The sequence below is a fragment of the Halyomorpha halys genome, unplaced genomic scaffold (genome assembly GCF_000696795.3).
Source record: "Halyomorpha halys isolate HHAL.00 unplaced genomic scaffold, Hhal_1.1 Scaffold994.1, whole genome shotgun sequence".
NCBI lineage: Eukaryota > Metazoa > Arthropoda > Insecta > Hemiptera > Pentatomidae > Halyomorpha > Halyomorpha halys.
The window spans coordinates 167032-180376 of record NW_027115041.1 but is presented as its reverse complement, the minus strand read 5'-3'; the positions used below and the strand labels follow the sequence as shown (position 1 = coordinate 180376).

General features: G+C 28.9%; 1 protein-coding gene across 5 annotated transcripts in view; it reads right to left on the bottom strand.

The window, feature by feature from the left end:
* Positions 1 to 13345, bottom strand: part of LOC106687657 (uncharacterized) — a 39014-nt gene that overhangs the window by 10445 nt on the left and 15224 nt on the right. For 2 of the 5 annotated variants that reach the window (XM_014431662.2, XM_014431659.2), the window contains exons 11-17: positions 11197 to 11347; positions 10323 to 10622; positions 9396 to 9586; positions 4522 to 4804; positions 3143 to 3417; positions 2199 to 2303; positions 472 to 604 (exon numbers count right to left, since the gene is read on the bottom strand). In XM_014431662.2, the coding sequence (XP_014287148.1) occupies positions 472 to 604; positions 2199 to 2303; positions 3143 to 3417; positions 4522 to 4804; positions 9396 to 9586; positions 10323 to 10622; positions 11197 to 11347 (1438 nt within the window). Of the gene's footprint in view, positions 1 to 471; positions 605 to 1605; positions 1645 to 2198; positions 2304 to 3142; positions 3418 to 4521; positions 4805 to 9395; positions 9587 to 10322; positions 10623 to 11196; positions 11348 to 13345 lie in introns of all 5 variants that reach the window. The other 3 variants (XM_014431660.2, XM_014431661.3, XM_014431663.2) reach the window with 3 other exon arrangements.

Below are 13345 nucleotides of genomic sequence, written 5' to 3'. Positions count from 1 at the left end.
ATATAGAGGGAGGGAGGGAGGGAGGGAGGGAGAGAGAGAGAGAGAGAGAGTGGTAATCAGATATGGTAATCGCACATGCAAAGAAGGGGGCTGAAACTTTACATGACAACAACAAATCGGTGAAGCCATTCAATAGATAGTTGTGGCACAGGCACACAATATACATAAATGATTGGTGAAACGGACATTTTTGGACCCGATGGTGCCTGAAATAGATCTCTTTAAAACTTCACAACAAAAATTTGATCCTATTACAATACTTTTTTTTACTTAGTAGCAGTCAGGAAGTTAGAAAGTAAATATCCATGGAAAAATCCATCTGGCTTACTATAAAATTAATTATTTCTTATTAGATTTAATTTTAAAAAGTTAATCGAATCAGTTATAATTCCTCTTAAAAAAAAATTAGTGATAATTAAAAGTTTAAGATATTACTGTATAAAAAAATTAATATAAAAATCAAGTACAAACCAGAGAAGTTAGATTCTTCAGTTCCTTGAGGCATTCAAAGTTTTTAAGCTCAATACCATTCTGAGCAGCCTTTAGTTTGAGCTCAGTGAGGTTCGTTAACTTTGTAAAGGGTGCCAAGTCAAGCTCATTAGCCCTGCAATAAAAAAAAAATAAATAACGTACAAAAAATAGAGTATATTTGAATTTTATAGAATGATAAATACTACATGAATGATTTTATTGGTCGAACAATGATTCATTACTATAAAATTAACTAGCATATTTAGTATCTTAAGGAATCAGTTAAAAAGAATTGTTAAAGTTAACCTTTATTAATTTATGAATTTTCTATTAAAAAATATCTTTTTTCATTATAGCAATAATTAATAACAAATTTTTTGACTAATCAGTAACATGTATGCTTCAATTATACTGGAAACAGCTTCAGTCATCAATTTTTTTTACTATTAAAAACATATTAAAACTCTTTAAATAAATCCTATAATTTATTTTTAAAATTATAGATATAAAATAAACCTATAATAAATATGAGGCAAAACGTTTTTTAAAAAATGCATATGGGTAATTCTAAAAAAAAAGCTTCATTTTCATAAGTTATTGTTTTATGAGCTGCATTTAAAATAATCATAAATTCATTTCTGAAAGCAGTATACTATGAATTTTATTTTTGAAAATTTTTATGATACAAAAAATATACCCCAAGTTCACAGAAGAAGAAGTTTTAACCAAAACTAATATTGTAACATCCCATTTTAATGATAATTGAGGGGTTTGAGACAATGTAAAAGAAATGACAAGAAATTGAATACAAGGAAATGAATTATTTTTTAAATGAAATTTCAATGAACATAATCAAAACAAAAAAAAATGTCGATATGGCACATCCTCTAGGATGAAATACTTCAGTAACACTATGTTTGTGTTTGACTTTTTTTTTTTTATTTTGAGAATCACTTATACACATTTTCTCTTAAAATAACGTGCATAAGCAACATCTTATCAGTTACTGCATCATACTCCTATTTGAGTGGGTGGTTCCTCTTTTTAAATAACAAAATTGCCTTCCAATAAATCCTTTTATCATTACAAATTAAAACCCTTTAAATAACATTTTTATCTTTAAAACATCCTTACCTTCTTCGTTGAGATCCTGAAGAATTTCTTTCTTTCCAGCTGCATGTAAAATTACAAACTTTAAACTTATTGGTGTCTCAATAATGGAAATTATTAGAAAACACAAGAGTTTTAAGACATAAAACCCAAATTTTACAAATAATAGATCAGCATGCATGAAATAATATGTAGTTCTTGTACAAAATAGTTATGTTGCAACAGATCAGACATTGCTAATTAGGCAGGGCAGTCATACATTTAGGCAATGTCTCCCAGGGCCTCTGTGGGATAAATGTCCCAATTTGAATAATAAAATGAAATCTCGATTATCATCTTCTCATTTTGTCTGCTCATTAGTGGAAAGGTGGGGTCCAATATAACCCCAAGGCTATATTTAAAGTTCTATAATTCGGTAATTACTAGTTGAAATAGCTAATAGGTGAATAAAAAGATGTCTTTTTATATTTTAAAACACAGGAAAATAAGATCAAATTAAAAGAAATTACAACGCTTTAATCCAAAAATTAATTTTTTAAAGACAAAAAAAAATATATTTTATTTTTATATAATTATTAAATTTATTTATTCTAAAATAAAAACACAGTAAAGTTAACCTTTGAGGGGGCATCAAGGCGAACAAAGAGGCCCATTGCCTTATTTCACTGATGCACGACATGGTTAGGGTACTTGCGAAAGGAAGACGAGCCGGTAAAACAGTACTAAAAAACCATTGGAAATCATTTAAATAAATCATATATGCACGAATGACCTTTTAATATTAAACAAATTAAAAGGAGACATTTAAGCTAAATTAGAGTAAAATATTATTAAATTTATAGAACTACTTTATTGATAAAACAATTCTATTGAATATTATTAATGCATCATTATTATTATTATGATTATTATTATTGTTATGTACAAATTCATAAATATGTAGTAGGACCAAAATAAACCACTTTCTCAAAGATTACTTATCAAAATAATATTTTATTAAGTAAATTTTAAAATCTAAGTTTTAATTTACATCAAGCAAATTAGGAGTCTTTTGCTACATGTTAACCATGAATGTTTGTTTAACTATTTTGAAGCATCATATACCCACTTATGATAAGAAAATAAGCAGACATGTTCAATAGGTAAAAATAAATTCTTTTGATTGTACATATGTATAACACGGTAGTTTAGATTCCTTTTCCAGCTCCGTAATCCACCTAAAACATTCATTTGGGCCGTCTACGAGGTTTCAGTGAGTTCAGTTCAGGATTAATATAACTTTACAGATAGCTGAATCTTAAATGTAAAACTTAAAGGATATTTTTCAGTGGGGGCAACGTAATTACTTATTATGTAAACTATTCCTTCAATATAGTCATTATGAAGTTAGTAACTTTCCCAATTGTCTGTTGAATAGATTTTCTCGATAATATTGTTTATACGAATAAACATAGATCCATGATATTGCTTGTGCATCAAATATATTAAAGAAGAATACATATCTAATGTCGAATTTTAAGACAGGTAAACTAGAATAATCATAAGTAAACTTGATTCATACCTGATTGCAAGAGAGACAAGAGACTTCAACTGAGGAACTGCCTCTGCCATCAAGGAGAGAGCAGCAGGACTACATCGGCCCATATCTACTTTCGTTAAACTTTTAACATTCTTAACTGCTTGGCTTAGTTCTTCCCACATGTGAACCTGCTCTTCTATCGTGTCAGGGACGATCATCTTTCGCAAGTCCAGTGTCCTTGTACCATGCTTTAACAAAGTTCGCCCAAACCCATTCCAGTCACGAACCTTAGAGTTCTTCATCCTCACTGTCTCCCACTGAAAGAATTGGCCATATTTTAATAAAAATGAAGAGTTTAATTTTTTTAATACAAAACAAATTGTGTAATATCAGTAATATACGATAATATCAGTAAAGCAATTTATTTAACAGAATTAGATTTTAATATAGAATTTAATAAAAAGTACATCAAAATGATAGGCAACAGAACTTGATTTTTGTTTTTTTAATTTGTTCTCAAAAATCAAATTGGCTTAAAAATAAATAAATAAAACAATTATTACAAGTACAACAACCCTCCTTACAGTATAAATCATGAAAATATGGTAATGAAGTGCTTCTTTTAGTTTTTTTGAACTCTTAGCTTGGTTCAGACACAGGAGATTGGTAATTTGGTAAATCATGAGATTTGCATGTCATAAAAAAAAGTCGCAAACAGATACCATCCACTTATTTCCTTGTTTGATCCTTTGGCTATTTAAGAATTAATAAAATAAACCACCAGTAGTTAAGGCTTATGCAATCTCTTAAATTCTTAAAAAAGACACACACAAGCAACACCTTTTCAACCTCTCATCTATCTAATGCAAGTCTGAATATCTTCGTTGCAACTATAGTACATCTGTCTCCTTCATACTGGGTCTGTGGGGATGCTCATACTGGGCCTTATTGCATTTGTGTTCTCTAGAAAAAGGAGAACTCTCTTTCCCTTAATTAATTACTAATTTTAGTCATGACAGAAGAGAAATTATAATAATTAACAATATCGTATAGGGAAAGAGAATTTGAATATAATGAATTGCCATGAGACAACCATGCATGCCGATAAGTATGATACATAAGTATTGTATAGTCTATTGAACGAACTTATATTATTTTGCAAAGCTCAAGTTTAAATTAAAATATAAATTTAGGAATAAATTGGTTTTTGTCTAATATTATTCTATTATTTCCACTTCTATTTCTTTTAATTTTTGTTCTAATTAAAATTTTTTTAATGACTATTTTCTTTATCATACATCAAAAACATAAAGAAACCATGTTTCAGAACAGTAAGCAATCAAACCATTTCTAAACAAGTATGTACATACAGAAGATCAAGTAAACACTGAAATGATAGAATATAGACTCAAAATATATACCAGTGAAGTATGAGATGCAACGAAGTTCCACATCCTAGAAACACAAGCAGCTCTCAGCAGTTCGTAGACTTTGAGGTACTGGAAAGTATGTAGTAAGCCAATAAAGCCAGCGTTTAGGTTTTGCATAAAATTAGGGCCATCCTCTTTGGTGGCTGATTGAGACGAAACACAATCAGGAGATTGGGAACCTTGCTTCCGACTCTGTGATTGCTTTTGTTTTTTCTCTGGGGGAGGAAAAGAATCGTCCTCCTGTAAGTCTAAAGGTCTTTTAACACCATTCGTCCTGAAATAAAAACATTCATTAACTAGCACCAAGTCAATAGAACAAATTTTAAAAATAAAATAGAAACTTTGATAAAAATCATGAAAAGTAAGTAACTGGCTATAAATTGTTGGTGCTCATGTTACATTACGTCTATTAGAAACAAAAACAAACAATAAAAATAAAGAAAATAGTAAGAAGGATTAAAAAGGTAGGCAGAAGGAATTATTAAAGGGCCAAATGATAATGATAAAATCCAGGACATCTATCTGAAAAACAAATCAAATTATTAATGTACCTAATCACAAACATACATTTTTAGATCATACATGTTTAGATCAGCATGCATGCAAACAACACTCTTCAATAGATCAATCAAATTTAATCTAATAAAAAATAAAATAAAAACAAAACAGAAGGCAAAGAAACCAATAAATGAATTCAATATCTTTGCATTCTTTCTGAAACAAAATAAATGTTAGAAATGACTTAAATAACTTAGTATCGAAGGCTAATCAGTTATTAACTAAATTTTTACTTTTTCTTTTAAAAATTATTTATAGGTAGATATAAAATTGAATAATGTTCCTCTTTTTATAATAATTTACAAGTTAATAATAAAATATAGTCTACAATTATGTAGATACAGTAGAATCCATGCTAACCGGCCATGCATTAACATTTCATTTCTTCAGATCAACCAACCTAGAGAAAAAAAAAGGTGGTGAGAAAACGAAGAGGGAAGATGTTCTGATCATGAAAAATAGAGAGATTTCACATTCATAAATTCAGTGAATGTTGAAATGAAAGAACTGTTTCATGAAATAAATTTGCCATAATATTATTTTAAACATTTTACACACTTAGTCTTTTTCTAAGTTTTCAAATAATAATAGATTTCTACTAATATTTCTGTTTGAAATGCCTACAGCTCTGATCAACTGGCCAAAACTGGAATTGACCAGGGTCCCAGTACAGTGATGGCCGATTAACAAAGTTCTACTACACATATAAAATCATAGTTAAATTTTAATACTAATAAATCCATTTGCTGATCTTAAATAACAAAATCATTATCATATAAACCAAAATAAAAAAAAAAAGTATAATTTTAAAATATGGATTCCTTTAACAACTTGGTATTTTAATGTATGCGGACAACTTTAAATACTCATATAAAATCTAGGACTATTTTAGCTGTAAAGTGAAAAATTAAAATTAAATTTAATTTAATTTTTTAGATATAGATAAAAGATACAGAAGTGAGTATTATTTATTTTAGAATGAATCATTAATATAAAATAAGATGTCCCAACCACCTTTCTAATTTACCTGTCCTAAAAGAGTTACTGAGACTAGGAACTAATAGGCACCAAATGTAAAGTTCTACAGCACTCAAATGCCAAGCGTATCATTAGATTCAGAATTAGACGGGAAAGGAAGATGGACAAATCATTTTTATCATTTGTAATAAAAGTAATTAAAAACTAATTGGTTACAAAATTTCAATGGTATTAAGTCAGAGTATTGAGAAAGGTTTACAAGATTTCCACGTGGACATCAAGACCCAGTCAATACATTCCTGTGTAATGTACTAAGCCCTATATTTTAAATCACGAAAAATCAGATGAAATTAAAATTTAAGTTTTTGCTGATTATTATTAGTATTTTAAAATATCCGACTAGCTAAATAATAGGTCTTCAGCTTTGTTTTTTTCTACGTCTTAAGAGTTTCTTTTTCAAAAATTATTTCCTCTATGCAAATTTTTAGTACAGGTCAGCTAGTTTTTGAAAAGTGCTGTAGAAAAAGTTAATTTAAAACTAGCTAAACCTTAAAAAGAATGAACTCATTATGAAAACCTAATGGACAATCACCAATACCATAGCGAAGTAGCAAAATATTAGTAAGTTCCCTCTGGTTTGAATGAGTATAGGGGGGTTTACCAAATAGGATACAAACTAAACTTCTTTTTTTTGGAGGATCTGATTAAAGACAGATGATTTAAAACAATTTTAACTAACATAAAAGTTTCAAACTTTGCACCACCAGTTGTAATTTTACCCCCCAAAATTTTAATGATAGGTGGCTCTTAATAGATTTTCAATTGGAGACAAAGTATGACAGCTGATTCTTAAGGTCGTGTAGCCCAAGATTAATATTATGACTAATCACTAGGATAATTCTACGGTGAGCCATTCATTAATAAAGTTACACCTAGTGGTACTGAGTTCTACACTTACAGTACTGTTGAGGAGTTTTTGACTGTTATATAGATGTTTCCATTAAGAAGGACTAAGAATATAAAAATAACACAAAAATGAAATAATAGAATAATTAATAAATATCATCACTTAAGGCGCGATTCTTCTGAGTCCAAAAAAGAAAAAAGATTTTATTATTTAAAAAAAAATCAATGAACTATTATCAAGGGAACTCCCATCTCAAACTTTATTATGTTGGATTGACACATAACTTTTCTTACTAAGGAAATTCTTTCAGAATATCTCTAGAACAATGGATTGATATTTTCCATTTTTACAAACATGGTTTAACGATTTTTTTCTGACTAACGAGGTATTGCAGCTTAAGCAATGAAATGCATTAAATTTTAAACATGAACTTTTCATGTTCGATAAAAATTGTAATTAAAATCAAATGGCCCATTATTTTTATTTACATGAGAACATAAAGTTTATCAATGAACATTATTAAAAATCTTATGTCGCCTAATAATTTTCATCCACCTGTAGTTTTAAATAGACATTAAGTACAATAATTAAAAGATCTTGCAATCCTTATTTAAAAAATGCTCCAGATGATTACTCAAGGTTCATTACTAAAATTAATTATTAATTATATCAGCAAATAAAAACTTGTTTTGGAAGTAATATATAAATCATAAAATAAAAAAGAAATTGGCGGATAGAATATTTCTCTCCAATTTGAAATAAGAATTGATTAGTAATTAATTAACTATCTACATACAATTAATTTTATTTAACATATTTGCCCAAAAAATTGTGGAATCATTTTTTTCCCAAAATGAGTGACTCACAAAATTTAGTTCTTGAATCATGAGTTAACATACTCATATTTTATGACTTGTGTCCAGAGTGGAAGGCTTTAATAATAGGAGTTCAAATGCATTAAATATGTACCTAGTTGACCGGAGCCTTAATAAAATAGTTTGTTAAGGTAAGATATACATATCAGATCATATTTATAATACAGAAGGTGAACTTTTCACCTCATTTCCAGAATCAAATGAACAATCCTCTGTGGTCTAGATATCAATATTATGATAACTTCCAATAGTATTTTTAGGAAACAAAAATTGACATTATCAGCACAAAAATATCTGTGAATGTGAATGTTTTACAAAACATTGACAGATTTAAAAGAGTGCTGTTAATGAAACAAAATCATACAATGGTACACATGGTATTTTAAAATTCTAATTACTCAAATAATTATTTCCACATATATACAATAAGAAAATGTTTCACATCAAGAACAGTGAAACCTTAGAAAAATACAAAATTTTAAGAGAACTAAGTCTGAAAATGAGAATTATTATGATCAGTTTTCTTATAAGACTTAGTTTAGAGCTTAAAAGTCAAGAACTGGCAAACAATACTGTAAAAACACAAGCAATTGAAATTCAATATCTATAGAGTCTTAGAGAAGTTCAGGCAACTACAGGTGACTTGATCTAATTTCCTTAATAAAACTAAAGAACCTTTAGTAGTATATAAAGATTGTAACTTAAGAATATAAAGACTTAGATATAAGATATGAAAAAACATACAATCAAGACTTAAAATATGCTCAAAACGAAAAGCCCATAACAAAGGTCTTGAAGCCAACCAGGAATACTAATCAAGGGATCACACTTTTAGTGATTTCCACCCCGAATCCAAAAAACCCAGGTCGTTTTTTTTTTTTTTTTTTTACAAAATAATGAAATCCACGCTGTTTTTTAATTTCAGGCGCTTTTTAAATATTGCTCGGTTTAACTGTCTTAAAGTCTGCTATATTTCAAAAGTGATATAGGACCGTCGCTTTTTTTTTTTTTGTTATGATCTCCCTCTTGTGACATGTCGTACATCGCCCACCCTACTCATTAGAATTGTCTATTTGAAAAGTCAGATAAGTAAGGCTACCACGAAGGAGTGGAGGGATTCACGCAGTTTTCCAATTTCAGGCACTTTTAAAACATTCCTTGATTTAACTTAAAAATAGCCCATTTCATATTAATTTACAATTCTCTATAAATGAATTAAACATAAATAATTTATTTGTGGGCTGAAAAATTAAGTAACATTTTATTCAACAGTTCATGGATAAACATACTTATTTCAATTTATAGAAAAATAAAATATATGAATAAAAAAAATTGAGGATGAAATTAAAATAAAATAATAATACCAAATCCCCAAGTAAGTAATAATAATACTTAAAAACCATATGAGAAAAAAAGAAAAAAGAAAAATTTAAGTCATCAAAGAGTTCTTATAAATATAAAACCAGGACTTTGATCTGAAAGATAAAAAGGCAAAGGTCCCAAGCAAAGTCAGAGGTTTGAAGAGAGCAGACAATCTCAACACTCACAGCTGAGTGGGCGATGGGTCTCCGCCTTTCGCCCCCAACTGCTTTGGAGGAGGATCACAGGGAACAAGGAACAAGCTGGGCGGGTTTGATACTTCACCACCCTCGATGCTTGACTGTTGACTGTTCACCACATTCACAACGTTATGTTTAGGAATAAACAGAAATGGTCTTCCATTTAAACTAACAAGGCCCTGAAAAAAAAAGAATAAAAAATATATAAGATAAAAGATAAACATTTGTAATACATATATATGTCTAAAACCAGCTGTTTTCGGGAGAGCAAAACAGATTTCTTTTCTTATGATAAACCATGATTGAATCAACGTAATCTAATTATGTTAATTAAATATTACAATATAAAATAGGTGAAATATTATAATATAATAAGCTCCTTGCCTTCTGCATTATTCTTATTTTGAATTTGATATTATTGAGCATAAAAATATAAACAAAATATAAATAAATTGACCAATTATCATTATTTAATTATAATTAATAACACTTTTGTAAAGTAAAAAAGGGTAAAAAGAGAGTAAGAAAAAAAGGTGCTTATGTATTATTCCATTGTCTAAATATTCTGTTGTTTACGGATTAAAACATCACACTATAACCTGTTTATACAAATTTAGGTCCCACTAGAATCCTTTAAAGGTTTGTATACCTCTAGAGCAAGCCCAACTAGTAGGAGTCAACAGCTGTAATCTAATTAAAACAGTAATAATAGATTATAACCCACAACAGAATAATACATAAGTACTCAAAAATATACATAAAAACAGCTAAAAAATTAAAACTATCCCTCCACATTGCTATAAAAATGCGTATGTATATAAAAATAAAAATGCATCCTCATAGTTTTGATTTCAACAAATTTAAGTTAATGCTTGTTTTAACTTATTAATATCAAAGAACAGAATAGGTACTTGCCTGTGGACTATCTGTTGAGGCCATTGTATGTTCCTGTGGTGCAACTTGGATTGATGAGGATGGTGCCAACCATGTAGTAACAGCACCAACTATTCCTCCACTTCTACTGTTAACAGTAGCAGATTGAGTAGACACAGAAGAAATAGTAGATCCTGAAGATGTCACCATGGTACTTTTGCTAGCCCTGGATACAGGAACAATAGGAGTGAGAGGTGGCGGAGGTGGAAGAGATGCCATGGGAGGCAGAGTAGCAGGAGGTGGTAGAGTTGGCGGGGGTGGGCTCTTCATTACTTGACAGTTCTGTAAAAAATATTCCATTCCATTTAAATGAACATACATTTATTATTAGAAATCTGAAATCCAAAATTGACTATATTAATAAAAGGATTGTATAATATCAATTTGAGTAATACTTTGACAAAATTAGATAATTTCAAAAAATCTTGATTTATAATAATAAAAAGAAAGAGCCATCTTTGAGAAAGTTATAAGAGATAAATCAAATGTTAATAATGATAGACCATCAATATTTTTACAAAATATTACAATAATACTTTACTGTAAACTAATACAATAAAATAATAGTTTTCTATCATTTTATTTTCATAAAATAAATAAAAATGATTTTTTAAGTATTAAATCCGGCCAATGAATGCATGGTCAGCCTTAACAATATAAGTTATATTTTCTCTACTAAATTACTTTAGTCAAGTTTCAGTTTGCATTTGTTTGCATCTTTTTAGAATAATGGAAATTTTTTATCAAATTTAAAGCATTCAATTAGACCAACATTTTGGGCTCATACTGCTAAGGCTACAAAAACAACAAGATGTAATTTATGAATAATCATTAAAAAATAAATAAACTAACTCACTTTGCAAGCATAGGAGTGACTCGGTTTTAACTTTTCCTTCTGAAGTCCAACGCATTCAGGATGATAAAGACAGAGGCATTTGTGACACTGGAGAGTTGGTATAAGACCCATTGCGAGGCGGCACTCAATAGAGCAGACATCTCTGGTTGGGCTGTAGGGCCGAGACTCTAGCTATAGCTGGGATTAACACTCAAGGGAGGGGGTAGTAAATGAGGGAGTTTGTTCACTACTGGATTTAACAACTACAGGTTTACAAAAATGTTATCTAATCTTTGAAAAATTTAAGTAGAGAAAAAGATTCAGGCACAAAGAGTATAGGAAAATAACTAAAATAAAAAACTATCAAGGTTCACAGGAATTCATAATTTAATAAATGTTTCTAGAATGAATGAAAATAATACATTTTAGAGTATAATTGTTAATTTAAAGTAAAAATCAACGTCGACAGGAATTGAAGATGTATGATACATATGGAAATAATATGATCAGAAGAACACAACAAAATTATAAATAGGAAATGAATAAAAGGATATTCATTTACAAGAGACCAAAAAGATTGCAAGGCACTTAAATAATCAATCAAACCATTATTTCAATTTTGATGACATTTTTAGGTATGCTTTTGGACCTAGTAGATTGTCCCATATCAAATTCTGTCCATAACTTTTCTTTTGCTCATGTATTACGTACTAATATATTTTCCTTCACTCACCTTTATTTTGTTAGATTAACTTTAAAGTTAGAAAAAAGTAGGGAATTAGTGAAGACATGTTCTATATTATGTTGTATAATATCTACATGTTATGTCCATATTTATGTAATTCATCAAATTTCAACCCACTACTATCGCTTAACCATGCAAAAAAATATTTTACAAGATACAACTGATTCAGAAATAGCTAGACCCACAGATCTTATTCTCAAACAACAAATCATTAACCCTGAAATGTAAGCAATTACACACCCAATTGAAATATCAAGAAAAATGATAATTTTCAGAAATAATGAACAAGCTTACAGTTTAAATACAAACAGTAAGTTTATATAATTTCAAGGAGAATAATAAATACAAGTTATCAAGGAGAATGGAATACATGGTCTTTATAAAAGCTAAAAAGAGTTTTTAGGCCACACTTCTAAGAGTCTTAGACATAGTCATATGAATAGCTGGTATATGAAATATCAGGAATTCACTGTACATGACTTTTTTCTGTCAGGAAAAATCTTACAGGCAATAGCTTTTAAAAAATGATGATTGGAAGGATTAAAAAAAAAAAGATACAAAATATTAATGAGTCTTTTGAAAATATCTAGTAACTTACAAAATTGAACAAACGATAGCATTTTTTATTTTTCAATTATTGCAAAAACAAATGTATGAAAATGTGAGGAGCCTAGTACTAAATTTTCCATCCTTAAAAACAACTTTCAAAGAACCACCACTATGTTGGATTTACACATTGGAACACACCCGGATTGGTCAAAAATCATTTGACTCATTCCTATATATTCACAACTATAAGTTCCCTTAGCTCGTAAAATGATGTAAAGTGTTTAATGAAAACATCTCTAACCATAGTGATGAATTAAATCAATGAATGAAAAAAAAATTGACACCGCTACATAAATGGATAAAATCTAAAGGTTCAACATATCACACATTTGATACAAATAAAAAAAAAACTAAATATATAAAAACTAAATAATAGCTCTTCCAAAATAAAAATTAAAAAAATAAGAATATTTCAAAATATATATACAAGGTATAATGAATATCCTGTGAAAACCTTGCTCTAACAATAATAAAGAATTGATGATTTCGAATAAGAATAAAAAATATGGAGGATGTTCACTTTTAAAACAGCTCAAACACATTTATGGAAAAATTGTGGGTCTGATAGAAAACTGCTGGAGGAAAAAATTGAAGAGTGTAATATTATTTCCAGAATATGACATTATTTTATGCCCACCGTTTGACACTTTGTCTCTGTGTAGAAGCCTGACGTGTGCCTTAATTCTGAGGTTCACTGATAACCCCTACCTATGTTTATGCACATCATTTTACAGCTTAATCAATAATAACTTTATAATAATCACTACATCATTAATTATATTTTTATTAAAAAGGGTTATATATTATAGAAATGTA